This window comes from Myxine glutinosa, chromosome 3, assembly GCF_964187855.1.
Source record: "Myxine glutinosa chromosome 3, kmMyxGlut1.1, whole genome shotgun sequence".
NCBI lineage: Eukaryota > Metazoa > Chordata > Myxini > Myxiniformes > Myxinidae > Myxine > Myxine glutinosa.
Window position 1 is genome coordinate 20207098 of NC_136263.1, and position 21790 is coordinate 20228887.

General features: G+C 49.7%; 2 protein-coding genes across 2 annotated transcripts in view; one reads left to right on the forward strand and one right to left on the reverse strand.

Annotated features, from left to right (window-relative positions):
* Positions 1-21790, forward strand: part of DDRGK1 (DDRGK domain containing 1) — a 642973-nt gene that overhangs the window by 349732 nt on the left and 271451 nt on the right. The window lies entirely within an intron of this gene.
* NPM3 (nucleophosmin/nucleoplasmin 3) overlaps positions 4561-21790 on the reverse strand; it is a 43214-nt gene continuing 25984 nt past the window's right edge. The window contains exons 8-11 of the mRNA XM_068111287.2: positions 16303-16464; positions 16038-16145; positions 15069-15143; positions 4561-5370 (exon numbers count right to left, since the gene is read on the reverse strand). Coding sequence (XP_067967388.2) covers positions 5323-5370; positions 15069-15143; positions 16038-16145; positions 16303-16464 — 393 coding nt within the window. The 3' untranslated portion in view covers positions 4561-5322. The remainder of the gene's footprint in view (positions 5371-15068; positions 15144-16037; positions 16146-16302; positions 16465-21790) is intronic.

Below are 21790 nucleotides of genomic sequence, written 5' to 3' on the forward strand. Positions count from 1 at the left end.
CCTCCGATCCCTCCTCCTCTTCCTCCTCTTCCTCTTCTGACTATTCGCCCTTTCTTCGCCCCTCCTCTTATCTTCCCACGCCGATGTTTCTCGCTCCTTCTGGCCGAGGAACCCGCGCGCTGCAGGTGGACCCCCGGGCCGATCCCGCGCCGTCCGGACCCCGGGACCCTGTGGGTTTTCGCGCCAAGAGTCGCGACGGACGCAGCGAGCGAACTCACACTCGAGCAACTGCCGCACCGGGGAAATGTCTGCAGTTCAATCGATATTCGCGCCCAGAAAGGAGGCGTTCTCCCTCCATTTCGCTCCTCGACTCTCCCTCCACGACTCCCTCCATCTCGCTCCTCGACTCTCCCTCCACGACTCCCATCTCGCTCCTCGACTCTCCCCCCATCTCGCTCCTCGACTCTCCCTCCATCTCGCTCCTCGACTCTCCCTCCATCTCGCTCTTCGACTCTCCCTCTATCTCGCTCCTCGACTCCCTCCATCTCGCTCCTCGACTCTCCCTCCATCTCGCGCCTCGACTCTCCCTCCATCTCGCGCCTCGACTCTCCCTCCATCTCGCGCCTCGACTCTCCCTCCATCTCGCTCCTCGACTCTTCATCCATCTCGCTCCTCGACTCCATCCATCTCGCTCCTCGACTCCATCCATCTCGCTCCGACTCCATCCATCTCGCTCCTCGACTCTCCCTCCATCTCCAGGAGAGCGGGACATGCTCCTGGGCCGGGACCACGTGCGCCCAATGGGACCCACAACCCGCTTCGCAGTTCGCGCTTAATTGCGATGGAGGGGAAACCGAGAGGGGAAATATCAACATTATTATTCAGATTTTAAAAATCAAAAGGTCAAAAGGTCATCCTGATTTTCGCTCCCACAATGTTCAATGTCTGCCCAGCGTCCTTTTGTTGCTAAACCCTCCCCCCCCCCCCCCCCCCCCCCCAACCAGAAAAGCAAAACACGCTCGCGCTGGCGCTCGTGCTGGAATGCCGTTGCTGTACTGTCTCGGAATTTGTTTTTTAAGAGCAGGTGAAGGACCGGGAAGGCGGGAGAGCGAACGGACGAGAGTGCTGGAGGCTCGGGATCGCGGGATTGGGCACATCATGTCCTGCAGTGGCGAGCCTGGCACTGCGGGCACCGAGCATCAAGGTGTGCGGTGGGCACGGCGAGCCTGGCACTGCGGGCACCGAGCATCAAGGTGTACGGTGGGCACGGCGAGCCTGGCACTGCGGGCACCGAGCATCAAGGTGTGCGGTGGACACAGCGAGCCTGGCAGTGCGGGCACCGAGCATCAAGGTGTGCGGTGGGCACGGCGAGCCTGGCAGTCTGGCACTGCAGGCACCGAGCATCAAGGTGTGCGGTGGGCACGGTGAGCCTGGCACTGCACATCAAGGTGTGCGGTGGGCACGGCGAGCCTGGCACTGCACATCAAGGTGTGTGGTGGGCACGGCGAGCCTGGCACTGCACATCAAGGTGTGCGGTGGGCACGGCGAGCCTGGCACTGCGGGCACCGAGCATCAAGGTGTGCGGTGGACACGGCGAGCCTGGCAGTCTGGCACTGCGGGCACCGAGCATCAAGGTGTGCGGTGGGCACGGCGAGCCTGGCACTACACATCAAGGTGTGCGGTGGGCACGGCGAGCCTGGCACTGCAGATCAAGGTGTGCGGTGGGCATTACAGGCCCTACCTCCACTTGCTGCAGGTCACCATGTGGCTTGCGGCGACGCACGCACATCCTTAAATTAAAGGTAACTTCGTCCTAATCCTAAAAATACATTAAATAAGGAAAACTTAAGTGTCGTTGAAGTTATGAAGTTTCGGTTCCCAAAGCTTGAAGACACTCGGATAAGGAAAGCCAGACAACATGGCACATAGGTGGACACCGTGGACAAGCGAGACAGGAAATGTCGAGCTGAAAAGTATGAGAACTGGGCCCACGTTCCGAGGAGCTGAAGTCAACGCACACAGCTGGGTCTGCCGCGTGGGGAGCGACCACACCTGCATGCCTGCACACTCTCCGCACCCGCCCCCACCACGACCATCGGCACCCCCACCACGCGTCACGTGACGCGCCACACCGCCATGCGGGGAAGGATCTCCCATCGGTGAGTCGTTCACTCTCCATTGGAAGTGCACGGTGACCGTCGGTGCGGGTTGGGGGTCCGGAGTCGAGATGTTCGGGTCAAACACCAAATGATAATGGTGGCGTCACATGACAAAAGCTCAATTCAACAACCAATCGCTAAAATCGCAGCCACGCCAAAGGGCAGAGACCATCATGACGTCCGATCAAAAACAAAATGGTCTTTCTGAACGTTGAGGACAAGGACTTTATCCTTACAAGTCGCAGCAGCTCGACGGCATTTTTGGGGGAGATCAAAGGGCGAAGAGATGGAGGACGAGGCAGGAGAGGAGGTGCGAGGCCAAACCAGCCGCAGCTTCGACATCAAGGGAGGGAGGGAGGGATTCAAACCGCTGGGCTATTGGGTTACGTGGGGAGCACACGTGGACAGCAGGTGCCCGGTATCGATGTGGTGACGTTGTGCCCGTGCGCATCGCGCGGACTCCAACGGATCTTTGTCGACCCGTGAGGGGACCGGGGGCGACTGTGTTGGGACCGGGGACGACCCGTGAGGGGACCGGGGACGACTGTGGGGACCAGGGACGACCCGTGAGGGGACCGGGGACGACCCGTGAGGGGACCGGGGACGACTGAGGGGACCGGGGCCGACCCGTGAGGGACCGGGGACGACCTGTGAGGGGACCGGGGACGACTGTGGGGACCAGGGACGACCCGTGAGGGGACCGGGAATGACCCGACCCATGAGGGGACCAGGGACGACCGTGAGGGGACCGGGGACGACTGTGGGGACCGGGGACGACCCGTGAGGGGACCGGGGACGACCCGTGAGGGGACCGGGGACGACACGTGAGGGGACCGGGGACGACCCGTGAGGGGACCGGGGACGACCGTGAGGGGACCGGGGACGACCGTCAGGGGACCGTGGACGACTGAGGGGCCCAGGGACCACCGTGAGGGGACTGGGCACGACTGTGAGGAGACCGAGGACGACTATCTCATTGGTGCGTTGGGATTCGTTACCGTACGTCATTAAAAATGTGGAAACCGCTTTCAGTACGTCGACGCTGCTGCGGTTGTGGTAAGTTCACATATTACGTACAGCTAGCGCGTGACGTCACTTCGTAGGCCGATCAAACGTCACATGGCTGCCCATGGCAAGCTATGCTAATTGCCTTCAATGCACGGCGTGGAAGGAGTAATCTTCATATTACATACGCAGATAACACCTGAACTTTCCAGATGCTGGTAGTGGTAGCGTCCACGTTGGTTTGTTGCATTCCCATCAACCTCTAAAAGGTAAAATCCCATGTAGTTACCCAACATCCTCATAATTAATGTAAAAATACAATATTTACTACTGTCTGTGCCAAGTATGACTTACATACAAGAGATCACATGGCCCCAAAGCAAAGATCAATAAATATATACACTCCCAGGCTGAAATCGATTATCTTATGTGCTCCCACCTAATAAAAAGGATCCGGATCGATCAACGTCTGAGTCCTGCACACGATGCATGTTCACCTGAACACCTGCGACGAGTTTAAAGTTTAGAAAAGAAAGAAAATCCTCCCTCCCTCCTTTTCCTCGTGCAGTCTTCATTAAACCCTTTGCCTCTAATTATTACCCTTCTTCACCCATCTGGACAAAAGCACTCATTAAAAACGATAGTTAAACCGACACAGGGTAATGTGTGTTTATAATCCATAACCGAGTGAACAACGCAACAAACAAGCCGCCATCGTCACGTGACACGAGCAGCCTAATGAGTGCACGAGGATGCAACAAGCCGCCAGTCACGTGACACGAGCAGCCTAATGAGTGCACGAGGATGCAACAAGCCGCCAGTCACGTGACACAAGCAGCCTCAGTGCACGAGGATGCAACAAGCCGCCAGTCACGTGACACAAGCAGCCTCAGTGCACGAGGATGCAACAAACCGCCATGGTGACGTGACACGTAGCCTAATGAGTGCACGAGGATGCAACAAGCCGCCATGGTCACGTGACACGTAGCCTAATGAGTGCACGAGGATGCAACAAGCCGCCAGTCACGTGACACGAGCAGCCTAATGAGTGCACGAGGATGCAACAAGCCGCGTCACGTGACACAAGCAGCCGAATGAGTGCAACAAACCGCCATCGTCACATGACAAGCAGCCGAATGAGTGCACATGGATGCAACAACCCACCATGGTCACGTGACACAAGCAGCCTCATGAGTGCACATGGATGCAAGCCGCCATGGTCACGTGACACAAGCAACCTAATGAGTGCACATGGATGCAACAACCCGCCATGGTCACGTGACACAAGCAGCCTAATGAGTGCACATGGATGCAACAACCCGCCATGGTCACGTGACACAAGCAGCCTAATGAGTGCACATGGATGCAACAAACCGCCATCGTCACGCGCCTCAAGCGAGCTAATGAGTGCACCGAGGCACACACGTGGTAAGCACATGCAAAAAAGAGGGCAAAGTGAAACAAACAGTTTTTATTTGGACTCGAGGGGAGAACAACGGCCTGGAGGAAATTGCATCACACATCTAAAGTAAAAAATGCAAGGAACGACGACGAAATGAATCCCATAAAAGATGTCCGAAGCGAGGCCATTATCGCACCGCTTGTTCGAACACTGATGCACAAACTTTGTGCGTTTTCATATATGGGGCCTGAAGTGTTTTCACCTGTCCAGGTACCACTTGGGGTGGGGTGTGGGAGGCAAGTTTTAAACTCGTTTTTAAACTTGGGACTAAAGTGAAATGGTTAGGCCGGTCGCTGGGTGGCGAGGCGACACTGTGGTTAAACGTGGAGGGAAACGGTGCGACGATTTTGGAGATGATGATGTCTTTCTTCAACTGGGTGAGGTGGTGTCAAAATGAATCTCAACAAACTCGAAGCATAAAATTAGTCGAGAGAGAGCGAGCACTAACGGGTGAGTTATCACAGAACTCGACCACCTGCTCTTATGAAAGTTGAATTTTTCAAGGTTATTGGGAACCTGTCCACCACCTTCCCAAGCAGGGAGCCACATGTATAAAAATTGTAGGGTGGGTGGGAGGAGCGGGTACAACTAAAATTAAAAAAAAACTTTCAAAGTCATAGTAAGTGTCCAGGCTTCAGGAATGCCCAAACATCTGCAGGTGGAACGACGCAGGTTATGGGTTTTGGGAGAGGTAACCAAAGGAGAAAAATGGGACGGGCAGGTGTGGACCGGTGCCGATTCGTGTCGGCAATGATCTCAGGCTTTCTGTTGGGAGTTGGCCCAGCTCCATAGATCCTTGATCATCTGAAGGGCACATGCAAATGGTCGTCAATACAAGCCTGGAAATGCAACTGATTGAGAAAGAGAAAAAAAAGGATGATAATTATCATAATAATTAATTAAATAAACATCTGCAGCACAACACAACACCTGACCATTCACCTTAACAAAACACAAGAGTGATTACGATGGTCAGAATAGTCCCGATGGAGGTGCCAAACCTGGCAGTAGATTACGCTTTTATAATCGGAAGCTCGAAAACGCCTTCCTTTGGTAGACGAGTCGGCCCGGTAGCTAATTTTTCTTTGGTCTCAACGGCCTTTTTTTTTCTTCTTCTTTTTTTAACTACAAAGTCGAGGCTCGTGAAAGAGCTAACATTTATCAAACAAACAAATCAAACAAACAAGTAAACAAAGTATATAAAAATGGGAGCGGTCGACAAGATGGGGAGAGAAGGGAAGCACACAAACACAACATTTGAGGGCAGGGACATCGGGAGATGTGTGGGAGGCAGGGGGCCTGGGGGGAGGCAGGATAGGTATAAAACGGAAGGACACCAAGGACTTCCAGGAAAGAAGACAAAAGTCACCACAAAAAAGTGGATTTGGGGTGAAATTAGCGGGGGTAGAAAAGATCAAGGTTTTGGATTGGGGAAGATAAGAGATGGTGGTGAACAGCCGTTTTAAAGACCTGGAGGGAAGAGAGGGATTTAAGAGAGTGAGGGTGTTTGTTCCAGAGGCGGGAGAAAAGAGGAATGAAGGTGAGCAGAGAGTCTTGATTTTGGCAGTTTAACCATAAGAGGGTTGCAGGCAGATCTTGTGCGACCTGCAGGAATATTTGGGGGACAGAGCCCAGAGAGAGCTGGGGGAGCAAGGCCGGAGAGGAGTCGGTAGAAGACGGAAAGACCACCAACCTGCCTGCGGTGAGTAAGTGAAAGGCCCTCGGAGATAGCGTCATCGCGGGAGATTCCAATGATTCTGAACGCTTTGGTTTCAACAGCGTGAAGACGAGCTAGGTGTGAGGCAGGAGCACCAGCCCAGAGGGGAGAGCAGTATTCCATTGAGCTGCGGATGAAAGCCTTGTATGTGGTGAGGAGCTCAGGTGTGCCAAGGAAGGACTTCGCACGACGGAGGATGCCCAGTCGGCGACTGGCTTTGGAAATGTGGTTTTCCCAGGAAAGATCATGGCAGATAGTGAGACCCAAAAGCTCGAGTGACAGAACTTCTTGGAGAGGATTATTCAGAAAGTAGATGGGAGGGTTGTCCAGTCGGTGTTTTCGGAGAGACATCGTAAGAGTGTGAGATTTGTCAGGATTGAAAGACATGTTCCACTTGTTTGCCCAGTCTGTGATTTTGTCCAGGTCTGCAGAGAGTGAGGAGGCTGCAGACTGCCGATCTGAGGGATGAGGAATGGAGCGGCAGAGAGTGGAGTCATCAGCAAAGAGATAGAGAGGATTTTCGAGAGAGTCAGAGAGATCATTGATGAAGACCAGAAAAAGCACAGGGCCCAGAACGCTGCCTTGGGGAACTCCAGCCTGAACAGGAAGAGGAGATGAGAGAAACCCATTCAGGGCCACACGTTGATTACGACGAGAGAGGAAGTCCGCCAGCCATGCGTGGATTTCCATGGATACCAAAGGAGGAGAGTTTGGTGAGCAGAGCGGGGTGCCAGACCGTATCGAAGGCACGTGATATGTCGAGGGAGACAGCTCTAATTTCCTGTTTGGCATTGAGGACCTCCATCCATTGTTGAGACAGCAGAAGCAGCATGTCCAGAGTAGCGTGACCTGGTCTGAAACCAAATTGATGATCAGAGATCAAGCCATTGGAGAAGAGGAAAGATTTCATATCCGAAGCAATGATGGATTCCATGACTTTGCTGATAATTGGGAGAAGGCTGATTGGTCTGTAGTTGCTAGGATCTGTTTTTGCACCTTTTTTGTGTAAAGCGGTGATGTTGGATGATTTCCAAGCAGATGGCAGTTGACCTTGAGCAAAAGAGAGGGTGAAGAGAACAGAGAGAGGGAGTGAAAGAGCGGAAGAACAGGATTTTAGGATGCCGTCAGGTCCAGTTGCAGAATCAGTCGAGGGTTGACAGAAACTTTTCCACCTTGTCAGGAGGAAAGGACACAGAGTCCAGGAGCAGCTGGGTACGACTGGGTACGGTGGGTACAGAGAGGGATGGGTTTGGGACACAAGATTTAGAGGCAAACACAGAGTAGAGGCATTCAGCTTTTTCACGTGCGGAGTCAGCTGTGTAGCCGTTTGAGGTAAGAGAGGGGATGGAGGGGGAACAAACACCAGAAACAGATTTGACCAGACACCACCAGGATTTGGAAGAGGGAGACAGATAAGAGAGTTCGGGCTTGAGAACGGAGAGATATTGTTTCCTGGCTCTCCTGAGGGTGACACACACTTGTTTCAGGCTTTGTGAAAGGAAATGAGATTTCCTTCCGTTGGATTTGCTTTCCAGGAGATGAAGGCAAGTTGTTTCTGGGCAACAGCCTCACCACAAGATTCCATGTACCATGGACGGGAGGAAGGGTATGACAACTGAAGACGAGATGGGATAAATCTGTGCATGAGAGAGAGCAATTTACTTTGGAAGAATTCCCAGGATGAGTTGATGTCAGAGGCGGTAGAGATGGGAGACCAGTCCAGATGATTGATGGCTGCTTGAAGACTGTGCCAGTTGGCCTGAGTGAAATGCCAGACTCGTCGACGCTGAGGAGGCTCCCTGAGAATGGTCAGAGAGATGTCCACTTTAACAAGCACATGATCAGATGAGCCGATTGGAGCAGAAGAAGAGCAGCAGACATTTTCAGGGAAGTTAGTCATAACCAAGTCCAGAAGAGAAGATGCTCCATTGACTGAGATCCGGGTCGGGAAATTGACAGATTGGGTCAGTCCCAGTGAGTCGCAGAAGTCCTTTGCTGAGGAGCCATGGCTGGTGAGAGAGGTACCCACACCCAGCCAACTGGCATGGTGACAATTGAAATCACCACATATGAGGAAGAGAGAGTTAGGATGAGTCGACAGAAGTTGGTCCATATTATCAGACAGCGAGATGTAGATCGAGTCATCACTGTTTGGTGGACGGTACAACACACATATGAACAAGAGGTGGGAGCGAAGGGGAAGCCGTAGCCAGAGGTATTCCTGGGGGTGAGGTGGAGAGAGTGCAGTGCAGGGCGAGTGAGGAAGAGAGTTTTTGATAAAGATAGCAACCCCACCTCCAGGACGAGACTCAGGTCTATCATACCGGAGGAGGGAGTAACCCGGGAGAGATAATAAGGAATCAGAGACATCATGAAGGAGGAAAGTTTCTGTTAAGCAGATCACGTCTGGTTTGACAGAAGCAACCTGTATGGAGAGATCAGTTGAGTTTGAACGAAGGCCCCGGATGTTTGAGGTCCATACCGTTAATGAAGAGGAAGGGGGAGCATCAGATACAGTACAGGGGGGAGGAGGGGTAGGGTAAGATGTGGAAGAGGTGGAAGAGGTAGGGAGAGCTGTTGAAGGTGTGTCAGAGATTTCAGAATAGCTCGGAGAAAGGGAAGGATGGGGCGGACAAAAGGTTTGATGGTGATTGGGTGAGGCACAATGAGGTGTTATTTGAGGAAGGGGAAGAGCGAGGCAGAAGGTTGGGGGAGATGGAGGTGAGAGTTGGAAGAGGGAAGAAGTGGGGAGGACACTTTGAGGAGGGGGAGTGAGAGGGGGGAAATTGAGAAGAAATGAGGGTTGGGAGATTTGAAGGGGAGGGGCGAGGGGGGAGTTTAGGAGGGAAGGGACAAGGGGAGGGATTTGAAAGGGATGGGATATGGGGGATATTTGGAGGGGAGGGGTGAGGGGGGAGTCAAGGAGGGGAGGGGCGAGGGGGAGTCTTGGAGGGGAGGGGCGTGGGGGGAGTTTAGGAGAGAAGGGGAAAGTGGGGAGATTTGAAAGGGATGGGTGATGGGGAGGATTAGGAGGAGAGTGGCAAGGGGGAAGATTTGGAGGGGAGGGGTGATGGGGAAGATTTGGATGGGAGGGGTTATGGGGAAGATTTGGAGGGGAGGGGTGAGATTGGATTTTAGAAAGTGTACGATTAATGGGAAACGAACATTTATTGCAAAATGAGTTTCTTCTGACCTTCGAGTCAAAAATACGTTTCAGGACGCTGGAGGGAGGATGGAATGTAGGAGAGTTTCGGGAATGTAGAAAAAAGGCACTATAAGAGATGGAATTTTTTTTTGGGATGGATAGATTTGGTGAGCAAGTCGAAAGCAGCCTTTTAAAGAAGAAGAAGAAAAAGGTGTTTTAATATCTGACGGAATACAGAACATGAGGGGAAAGTGTAAACATTTTCAGGTTAATAACAGTGAACGTTAACAGTGAACAGTAATAACTGTTATTTCAGTAATAACAGTGAACGTCGTTCGAAGAACGAACAAACGAATAAACGAATGAGAACAAAGAATAAGAACAGAGAAGGAAATGTATTTAAATGCCTTGCAGCATACCCGCTTGCCGTACCTCTTGTGCATTAGCTTGCCTTCCACCAAGTCCACATGTGCTTGGGCCAGGGCAGGTGTCTATGTTTATTAACAACATAGCAGAGTACCCGCCCGACAGCACGCTAAAAGTTCTTCAGACACATCCCGTTATTTGGGCAGTGTATAGGCAACGGACCGCTGCCTCGATCACTCCTGGCTAATTCAAATTGAACCCTCCCTCCCTCCCCCCCAAAGGAAGAAAATGCTAAGATGGGCAGAATTTACTACTATTTTTTTTTCCATTTTTTTTTTTTTTCAGAATTGAACAAAACTTCAGGAAACAACTTTAGAGTTTACTCATTAATCCCTAAAAGTTTCAGCTTCCTTGGTTTGGCACTCCTCTCGGAGGAGTAGATGAGGCAAGCATACATACGTACAACATCATACTTTCTCTCCATTATACATACACTACCTGGCCAAAAGTATGCGGACACCACTTCTAATTAGTGGCTTCTGCTGTTTCAGCCACACCCATTGCTGACAGGTACATATAATCAAGCACACAGCCATGCAATCTCCATAGACAAACATTGGCAGTATAATGGGCCGCACTGAAGAGCTCAGTGACTTTCAACATGGCACCGTCATAGGATGTCACCTTTCCAACAAGTCAGTTCATCAAATTTCTGCCCTGCTAGAGCTGCCCCGGTCCACTGCAAGTGCTGTTATTTTGAAGTGGAAATGTCTAGGAGCAACAACAGCTCAGCCGCAAAGTAATAGGCCACACAAGCTCACAGAACGAGACCGCCGAGTGCTGAAGCGCGTAAAAATCGTCTGCCCTCAATTGCAAACTGCCCCTAGAAGCAACGTCAACACAACTGTTTGTCGGGAGCTTCATCAAATGGGTTTCCATGACCGAGCAGCCGCACACAAGCCTAAGATCACCATGCGCAATGCCCAACGTCGGCTTGAGTGGTACAAATCTCGCCGCCATTGGACTCTGGAGCAGTGGAAACACGTTCTCTGGAGTGATGAATCACGCTTCACCATCTGGCAGTCCCACGGACAAATCTGGGTTTGGCGAATGCGATGAGAACGCTACCTGCCAGAATACATAGTGCCAACTGTAAAGTTTGGTGGAGGAGGAATAATGGTCTGGGGCTGTTTTTCATGGTTTGGGCCCGGCCTAGGGTTGCCACCTTCAATGTGGAACAAGCGTTACGCCTAGGTCCCCCGTCGGTGAAGTGATGTGAGTTGACAAAGTGGAAGATGCAAGAAACATGGAAGAGTCGATAATATTTGCGAGTGGGTTGGAGACACACCCACACACCAGATTAGAAGTTAGTAGTTCGTTTTTTTCAAGATATTCCACTCACAAGGTTCAGGCATATATAGTGGTGGCCATCTTGGATTTTGATGTGGCGACCCAATTTTCAATAGCGTTCTTCCTTATGCCTAGATACACCCACACACCATATTAGAACTTAGTAGTTCGTTTATTTTTCAAGATATTTTGCTCACAAGGTTCAGACATATATGGCGGCGGCCATCTTGGATTTTGACGTGGCAACCCAATTTTCAATAGCGTTCTTCCTTATGCCGAGATACACCCACACACCGGATTAGAAGTTAGTTCATTTAATTTTCAAGATATTTCGCTCACAAGGTTCAAAACACAAACACGCACGCACGCACGCACGCACGCACGCACACACACACACACACACACACACACACACACACACACACACACACACACACACGGACGGACGGACGGACGGACGGACGGGAAAACCAGTCCCCCTTTCGCTCCGCGGTGCGACGGGGGACAAAAATAAGGGACACCCCACCGCCCCAGCCCCTACCTAGAACATTTTGTTGTTCTAGTGGTGATCTTAATCTTAGTTCATGGTGATCGTAGTTGCCACTTTTAAGCCATTTTTCATGCTTTCATGGACATACATATCTCTCTACGTAAAGTGTGAGCAGCTGAGTAGAACTAGTTGTTCTGTGGATATGAAAGAAACTGGTTCAGATCAGATCCACTGCTTCGGCTGCGGATCAGAAAGATTGTATTTTACTGACGTATAAGACTCATACATTGGCAATGGCTATGTAGCCCCTGCTGTCCCACATTGTTGGCAGATCAACGAAAATACATCTTGTCTGACCTGAGCAGCAGTATAGATAATGAGATTCAGTCAATATCTCAGTTAAATCTCATATTTGTGCATTCCTAAATAGCAGATTTGTGTAAGTTTTCCTTTTACTCAATACCACATCAATTAATTGACTGACAAAACAACTTACTATTGTAATTTACAGATTTTTATTTCAATCAGTTGAACTAAACAAAAGTAGATACAGCACAAGTGTTGCCATTTTGTGTACAATTTAGGCCAACTACCCATTTGGTGTACAATTTAAAGAATTAAATTAAGCCGATTGAACAGGCCTAAAATATTTACATATAAATACATAAATATTTACAGTATAGCACCTCAGTGCTCTGGACACCACTGCCGCCCCCCCCCCCCCGATCCCATCTCTCTCTCTCATGACTTTCTCTTCCATGTGTACTTTTTGTCGCTCCTTGCAGCCTGAAGCAGTGGCTTGTCTTTCAAAATGGGACTTGGAGGGGAGGGACAGTGGCTTGTCCCTCCCCTCCAAATATCCCCCATATCCCATCCCTTTCAAATCCCTCCCCTTGTCCCTTCCCTCCTAAACTCCCCCCTGTGGGACAGGTCGAAGTTGAGTGAGACCAGTAGCTCACTCTTCATGAGCTCCACAGAGCATCTGTTCCGGATGTCACTCCATTTGTTGGCCAGTCTGGAGAATATTCTCTCCACAAACCCTGTTGAGGATGGTATGCTCAGTAGGTAGGAAATGACTGACAGCATATTTGGGAGATCGTTTAAAATAAAAAAACCTTCAATTTCTGATATTTTGCCTTTTCATTTGGGCTTCCCAATTGAAGCCCCGCCCATAGGGCGGGGTACAGTTGCTAGTAATATATAACAGACTGATAGTGCTATTTAGTAATACTTTATTTACAACTAGCAGAAGTACCCGGCATTGCCGGGCGGGGGAGGGGGAAGAGTAGGGGAGGGGAACGGGGGGGAGGGGAGGAGAGGGGGGGAGGGGGGGAGGGGAGAAGAGGGGGTGGGGAGAAGAGGGGGTGGGGAGAAGAGGGGGGGGGGAGGGGAGAAGAGGGGGGAGGGGGAAAAGGGAGGGGGAGGAGGAAAATGGAGGGGGAGGGGGAAAAGGGAGGGGGAGGGGGGAAAGGGAGGGGGAGGGGGAAAAGGGAGGGGGAGGGGGAAAAGGGAGGGGGAGGGGAGAAGGGGAGGGGGGAAGGAAGGGGAGGGCCAGTCAACAATGACGTTGCAGTTCTCATGGTCGGAGAGCAGCACAACAATCGCGACATCGTCCTGCATCTTCGCAACAGCACGAAGCGGCTTTTGGAGACTCACCGATCCTGTGACGCCCTCCAGTACTGGCGTTGCCGGGCGGCGGAAGGGAGACCCGTACATTCCCAACCCGTACATTCGCCCTCTCGACTCGAGCTCACTCGGACAAAAGCCTCGCACAAATTACACCGTGAAGGCCCAATGGCCATGTCGATGCCACAAATCAAGTACGTGAGCGAGTCTGGCGCACTGAATTGAAAATATATAGAACGCTCATACTCCGTGAAAAGTGAAGCCGCCGTATCGCCATCTTGGTTAGCACGACTCGACCAACTCGCTTCACGGATCACGTTTGTTTTGAACGTGTCCCAGATTTTAAAAGCCAGACAACTGTTAACTGCTCCAATCGGTTACAGAAGGGTTGTGGAAAGACGTTTCACAGCTGTTTCAAAGATGGTCTGGCGACGGGGATGGAACATCACGTGATCGCTCTGAGCGAATCAGCGCGCTGCTCTGCCACCGCCTCAGATTCCGTGCATAATATTCCTCGCTGAAATGCGCTGAGGTAAAAATATGGTAAAAAAATATTATGAAATAATTTTTTTTAGGTCAGCCATGTTCTTCCCAGGCTCAATGGCCATGTCTATGCCAAATATCAAGCACGTGAGCCTCTCCGTTTAGGAGTCTATCGTAGCATTACACACACACACACAAGCTGTTTTTATATATACACAAAGAATTAAGTTAAGCACCCCCCCCGTTTTTTTACAACCTCGCACATTACAAGTTTGTTGTCGTCAAAACAGTGTAATATACCCATGATATTGCTATATTTTCTGGAGAAGTGATATTATGGTCACATAAAAACATAACAATCATGCCGTTTTCAATATTTTATTCTGAATAATTTAAGGTGAAATTTTTTGGGAATTTTAGGCATATTTTCACCTCAATTTAAGTATGGAGCTATAGGTCCATCACGGACAGTGTGGATGACGTTTATGTTTTCTAACGTACAGTCATTGTTCTGAGAAGACCTCTAGCGATCTTTGCGTCAATAACGTGTGTAGGACCCACGTGATCGGATCACTGACTCAACCAATCACTTTTTTCCACTTTGATCACTCAATTTCATCAATGGATAATTGCTAATGTCATACCAATCATTATTTGATCTCACATACCTTAGAATATATGCCAATGTATACATATACACAAAGAATATATATTAGGGGGTGCTTACCTTAATTCGTTGTGTAGGGGTGCTTAACTTAATTCTTTGTGTATATATAGATTTGTAAATTGTCATATTTAGGCTCATAGAATATAAACTATCATATAGTCTACTGTAGGCATTATAAAATAAATCTAATTTTAACCTTCAGTCCAAAACCTGTCAGAATGGATGGAGTAGGCTAGTAGGGTATTGGCAGCATTATTAATTTCCACTGAATTGATAAAGCCTGGGCCTAGCCAAAAGGCTCGACTAATTAGATTAGATTAAACTTTATTGTCACTGTGTAGAGTACATATACAAGATATAGTACATATACAAGTACAAGTACTCTACACAAAATCGATGCCCATGATTTTGGAATGAGATGTTTGACGAGCACATACGGGTGTGGTGTTGGGGTGTACACATACTTTTGGCCATGTCGTGTAGAGTGCGGGTAATCAAAACGGGCAACGGAAAACCCTGCGAGTTTCGCCAAGACGACGTAATCAACTCTTCGAGCAAATAATCATAACATCGAGCGGTATCTCCACATTTACAAAATCTTAAAGGAATGCATTATGAAGAGTTAACAGATAAATTTGCAGCAAAGGTTTATTCCTACCTTCTGTTCCTCAATCTTAAAGCAGTTTTTGATGTGATTTACGAACTTGTCTTCCTTCTTGGGCATCTTTACCCCCTGCGGGACGAGGAAACATGGAGTCGTCAAGGCAGAGACAAACAATTCCATAAAGCACGTGCGTGGCCAAGAATGGCACCAAAACAGTAGGCCATAAAACCCTGGATCAGCAACTCGCACACAAACAGTTAGAATGAGTTTTCATGAAAACAAACAGCGTTTTAAGATAAACTGTGCGAATAGAGACACCGCGGTAACAAGTGTTGGGGGGGGGGGGGGGGGGGGGTGAATAATAAAAAAAATAAAAGAAAAACTTGCCCCAGACATGGACCTGCCAAATTCAAACAAGAGCGAACACCATAGGGGTTAAACTTTAAAATGATTTGCAGCCTGGCAGAATGAAACTGGCAGCTTTCTCGAGTGGAAAGTAAAAACTAGAGCTTCCAGGGAAGCAGAACTCAACTGAACTGACTGGACAACTTTAAAGTAGGTCAAGTCTCACATGACAAGTTTGATGAAAATTCGTCAATATATGTGGACGCTAGATTGTTAACGTCGTTAGAGCTGAAAACAATATGCCGGCCATTTTGTGACGGATCAGGTTGGAATGCAATAGCAACCTACCTTGTGTGGTCAGGGTTAAACATTCTAAGTTTGATCAAAATCTGTTAATATTTGTGGACGCTAGAGTGTTAACGTCGTTTTCATGACCAAAAACAAAATGGTCGCCTACGTCCGCCATTTTTCAACGGGTCGGGCTGAAATGTAATACCAACCTGGTCCTTGGGGTAAGGATGCTGCAGGTCAAGTTTGATCAGAATCGGTTGATATTTGTGGACGCTGGAGTGTTAACGTCGAAAAGTTAACGGACGACGGAGGGTTCAGTATGTGATGAACTCAACTGGACGGTAGTCCATTTGAGGTAATAAATCTGCAAATTGTTTGACCTCTCACCTTATCCATCTGCAATTTCAGTTTTGTTTTAACATCCTCAAGAGTGAGCGGCGTTTTAGGAGTCTTCAGCGTGGCCTGCTTGCCTTCCTTTTTCCCAGACTCCGTCGCCTGCCGGCACATAGACCATAGACGCATCGTGAATGATCATGGAAACAAACAAATACGGTATCCACGACAAACGGCCATGGTTTCACAAGCAGCTAGACCCCACACGTCTTCAAAACCCTCAAATCCTACGGAGATTACAATCGATACAGAAACGCACCTTGGCACCTGCTTTGGCGACCAATGGTGTCGGTGTCTTTCGAGCCTTGGCCTCACCGGCACCCTGCTTCCCAGATGCTTTCAGGTTCGGCTTAGTCCCAGGGGTTGAAGGTTTGGGAATGGCCTGACCGTTGGACTTCTTGAAAGGCATCCGCGTTGGGCCCTAAAGTTGGTGTGATTCGGAAGAAGGAAAGCAATGGATGAGCTCAGTCAGCAACTGCAGCTTGGGAGCAAAATGGACAGTTTTTACACATCCATACACTTCCCTCAACATTATTATCAGGACAAATACACTTTGTTGTGTGTGTACATGGTCAGGGCTTCATGGAAGACCTGAAACACTGAAGTGATCAGCAAGGAATGGAACAAAGGGAACAGTAGAGAGAGGGGAAAGTGTGTGTGTGAGAGAGAAAGTGGTAGAGAGAGAGAGTGGTAGAGAGAGAGAGTGGTAGAGAGAGAGTGAGAGAGTGGTAGAGAGAGTGGTAGAGAGAGAGAGTGGTAGAGAGAGAGAGTGGTAGAGAGAGAGAGTGGTAGAGAGAGAGAGTGGTAGAGAGAGAGAGTGGTAGAGAGAGAGAGAGTGGTAGAGAGAGAGAGTGGTAGAGAGAAAGAGTGGTAGAGAGAGAGAGTGGTAGAGAGAGAGAGAGTGGTAGAGAGAGAGAGAGTGGTAGAGAGAGAGAGAGTGGTAGAGAGAGAGAGAGTGGTAGAGAGAGAGAGAGAGTGGTAGAGAGAGAGTGGTAGAGAGAGAGAGAGTGGTAGTGAGAGAGAGAGTGGTAGAGAGAGAGAGAGTGGTAGAAAGAGAGAGAGAGAGTGGTAGAGAGAGAGAGAGTGGTAGAGAGAGAGAGAGTGGTAGAGAGAGAGAGAGTGGTAGAGAGAGAGAGTGGTAGAGAGAGAGAGTGGTAGAGAGAGAGAGTGGTAGAGAGAGAGAGTGGTAGAGAGAGAGAGTGGTAGAGAGAGTGGTAGAGAGAGAGTGGTAGAGAGAGAGAGTGGTAGAGAGAGAGAGAGTGGTAGAGAGAGAGAGAGTGGTAGAGAGAGAGAGTGGTAGAGAGAGAGAGTGGTAGCGAGAGAGAGTGGTAGAGAGAGAGAGAGAGAGAGTGGTGTAGAGAGAGAGTGGTGTAGAGAGAGAGTGGTGTAGAGAGAGAGTGGTGTAGAGAGAGAGTGGTGTAGAGAGAGAGTGGTAGAGAGAGAGAGTGTGGTAGAGAGAGAGTGGTAGAGAGAGAGAGTGGTAGAGAGAGAGTGGTAGAGAGAGAGAGAGTGGTAGAGAGAGAGAGTGGTAGAGAGAGAGAGTGGTAGTGAGAGAGTGGCAGAGAGAGAGAGTGGCAGAGAGGGAGAGTGGTAGACTGGTAGAGAGAGAGAGTGGTAGAGAGAGAGAGTGGTAGAGAGAGAGAGTGGTAGAGAGAGAGAGTGGTAGAGAGAGAGAGTGGTAGAGAGAGAGAGTGGTAGAGAGAGAGAGAGTGGTAGAGAGAGAGAGTGGTAGAGAGAGAGTGGTAGAGAGAGAGTGGTAGAGAGAGAGAGAGAGAGAGTGGTAGAGAGAGAGAGTGGTAGAGAGAGAGAGTGGTAGAGAGAGAGAGTGGTAGAGAGAGAGAGTGGTAGCGAGAGAGAGTGGTAGAGAGAGAGAGTGGTAGCGAGAGAGAGTGGTAGAGAGAGAGAGAGAGTGGTGTAGAGAGAGAGTGGTGTAGAGAGAGAGTGGTGTAGAGAGAGAGTGGTGTAGAGAGAGAGTGGTAGAGAGAGAGAGTGTGGTAGAGAGAGAGAGTGTGGTAGAGAGAGAGAGAGAGTGGTAGAGAGAGAGAGTGGTAGAGAGAGAGAGTGGTAGAGAGAGAGAGTGGAAGAGAGAGAGTGGTAGAGAGAGAGTGGTAGAGAGAGAGTGGTAGAGAGAGAGAGTGGTAGAGAGAGAGTGGTAGAGAGAGAGTGGTAGAGAGAGAGTGGTAGAGAGAGAGTGGTAGAGAGAGAGAGAGTGGTAGAGAGAGAGAGTGGTAGAGAGAGAGAGTGGTAGTGAGAGAGTGGCAGAGAGAGAGAGTGGCAGAGAGGGAGAGTGGTAGACTGGTAGAGAGAGAGAGTGGTAGAGAGAGAGAGTGGTAGAGAGAGAGAGAGAGTGGTAGAGAGAGAGAGAGAGTGGTAGAGAGAGAGAGTGGTAGAGAGAGAGAGTGGTAGAGAGAGAGAGTGGTAGAGAGAGAGAGTGGTAGAGAGAGAGAGTGGTAGAGAGAGAGAGTGGTAGAGAGAGAGTGGTAGAGAGAGAGAGTGGTAGAGAGAGAGAGTGGTAGAGAGAGAGAGTGGTAGAGAGAGAGAGTGGTAGAGAGAGAGTGGTAGAGAGAGAGAGAGTGGTAGAGAGAGAGAGAGAGTGGTAGAGAGAGAGAGAGAGTGGTAGAGAGAGAGAGTGGTAGTGAGAGAGAGTGGTAGTGAGAGAGAGTGGCAGAGAGGGAGAGTGGTAGACTGGTAGAGAGAGAGAGTGGTAGAGAGAGAGAGTGGTAGAGAGAGAGAGAGAGTGGTAGAGAGAGAGAGTGGTAGAGAGAGAGAGTGGTAGAGAGAGAGAGTGGTAGAGAGAGAGAGTGGTAGAGAGAGAGTGGTAGAGAGAGAGAGTGGTAGAGAGAGAGAGTGGTAGAGAGAGAGAGTGGTAGAGAGAGAGAGTGGTAGAGAGAGAGAGTGGTAGAGAGAGAGTGGTAGAGAGAGAGAGAGTGGTAGAGAGAGAGAGAGAGTGGTAGAGAGAGAGAGAGAGTGGTAGAGAGAGAGAGTGGTAGAGAGAGAGTGTGGTAGAGAGAGAGAGTGGTAGAGAGAGAGAGTGGTAGAGAGAGAGAGTGGTAGAGAGGGAGAGTGGTAGTGAGGGAGAGTGGTAGAGAGAGAGAGAGAGTGGTAGACTGGTAGAGAGAGAGAGAGTGGTAGAGAGAGAGTGTGGTAGTGAGAGAGGGGGCAGGGGGGAGGGATACCAACAGCAGGGTTGAAGGATAAATAAGAGGAAGACTTGGACAAATAATGGGTGTGGGGAGGGATGAGGGGTAGAGAAGGACAATGAGGTGGACAATAGGGATAAAGAAGGAAACTCTGGAAATTTGGAAGGTGAGCTCGAGGGAGGGGATTAACGGGAGTAAAGCGATCATAGTTTTGGATTGGGGACGACCTGAGATGGTGGTGAACAGCTGTCTTTGAGACAATGAGGGGAAGAATGAGATTGAAGAGTGTGAAGTCGATTCCATAAGCATGGGTGGGGAGGATGAGAAACGAGCAAAACAGTCCACTTAATATTGGACTATCACTTGTTCACCCTAATTGCAGCATGAACACGATTGGATGAAATTTCCAACAAAACAGAATGGAAGTGAATCCATTTTCTGACCGCTTTTACACTGTGACCGTTGACGGTCCGATCCAAATGCATGTAGCAAGCAGGTACTGGTCGCATCATTTGTGGGGGGGCACAACTGTCCCACTGGGTGCCCCTAGTAATTTCAGGTGGGAATTTCACAAGGGTGAAATGGAATCATTAAAGTCCACCAGCTAATGGTAGGAGTCGGGTGCCAAAGTTGTAACTAACTTTTTGAGGCATGGTGCTCACAAACAAACAAACAGGGGTGAATACATAGCCTCCGTCCACCTTCGGAAATGGACTGACAGAGGGGCAAGTGGAGCAACAGTTGGACACAACGGAACGGAACGAAAAAAAAAAAAATAATGATAATAATAATTTGTACAAATGTGCTTGGATTCCACAAAACCGACAAGATGCAGATTTGATGCTGGAGCACCAGCTGCAGGGGAGAGCAGTACTCCATTGAGCTATGGATAAAGGCCTTGTCGGCTAAGAGTACAGTTCAGATCTTTCAAATAAAGACTTGGAATGACAGATGCCAAGTATGCAGCTGGCTTTGGAGACAAACCTCATGTGGTTGACCCAGAAGAGGTCACATATTATTATATGTGACCTCTTCTGGGTAAAACACAAGGTGTGTAAGGCCTATGAGCTTAAGATAACCCCTTCCAATGGCTGGCCATGGAAATAGTTAGGCTGTTAGGGAATGGGGATGGGGGAGGAGAGTTGTTTGACCATTCTTCCAGAGATTGGCCAGGATTGAATATGTTCCATTTCTCAATGAGAGCCTGGTGTTGGCTTAGCGGTTAGGGTGCCGGCTTGGGATCCTAGGATCCTGGGTTCGAATCCCGGTCGATCGCTGAATTAACACCAGGGGGGTTGACTCAGCCTGTCATCCTTCCGAGGTCGGCAAATTGAGTACCAGCTTGCTGGGATGAATGATCCTGGTGTGTATCCCAGTTTAGAATAGGTACACCGTATCCCTGCGCATCGTAAAAGGCGACTACGGGTTGGCGCCAGGAAGGGCATCCGGCCATAAAAACATTGCCTCAAACAGGGAATCATGATTGTCATGGGCCCCGCAAGGCTAACCCCCGCTCTAGCGGGGAAAATGGCCTTAAAACGATCATTCATTCTCAGACCAGCATTTAATAAATTCCAGATCAGCAGAGAAATGCAACAGCTGAGCTGTCTATCTGTCAGTGGAATAGGGTAGACCCCCTTTACACAGGGCTGCGACCTTTGTGCCACCTTTGAACGACCAAAAAATGGCCAGGACGCTCAATGGTCGCCTAAACCCAGAAAATCCTGTTTCTATGTAACTGCTCCAGCGATCCTTGTGCCTCCCTTGAACCACCAAAAATGCAATTTTCGGGCATTTTTATGGCGATCTACGAGCGACCTGTGCGTCCACTGCGCCACCTGCCTGCTTCCCCTGTGCAACCTACGCGACTAGAAGCTACATAGGCGACCCCCGAGCAATGTTTGGGCAACCATTGAGCCTCCTCTGTGCCATCATCGGCGACCAACGGCAACCACTGGGCGACCATTCAGCCATGCTTCTGCCTCCTAGGCGACCCTTGAGCATTGTTTGGGCGACCCCTGGCGACTGCTGGGCAACCTGGAGTGCCTGGGCAACCTGGAGTGCCTGGGTATATATATGCCCTGATTCTGGCGCTTTTCCATCAGTTTCATCCTAGCTGCCAAAGTGAGAACATCTCCAGAAGATAAAGATTTTGGGATGAACAACCAACTCCTCTTGCATACTGCCATCTTACAAGGTCACCAAGCACTGCTGGTGAACCAGATGGCCATTGCTGTCCTTAGAAGAAGGATGAACAGGCACAGAAGGAGACCACGAACCTGGTGGGTCCGCCCCTGGCTGACAACAGAGAAGTTTACAATTCGGGGACAACAGCCAACTGATGCAAGAACTGCGGCTAGAAGATTAAGGGTCCTTCTACAATTACTTTCGAATGGAGCCAGCGATGTTCGATGAACTCCTCCAAAGGGTTGGCCCAAGAATTACGAAACAAAATACCAATTGGAGAGCAAGTTTGGAGCCTGGTCTGAAGCTAGCTGCGACCCTCAGGTTCCTTGCTACTGGGGACAAGTACCCTACCCTCCAGTACCAGTATCATGTGTCACATAGCACTATCTCTATCTTTGTGCCAGAAGTTTGCAGAGCAAT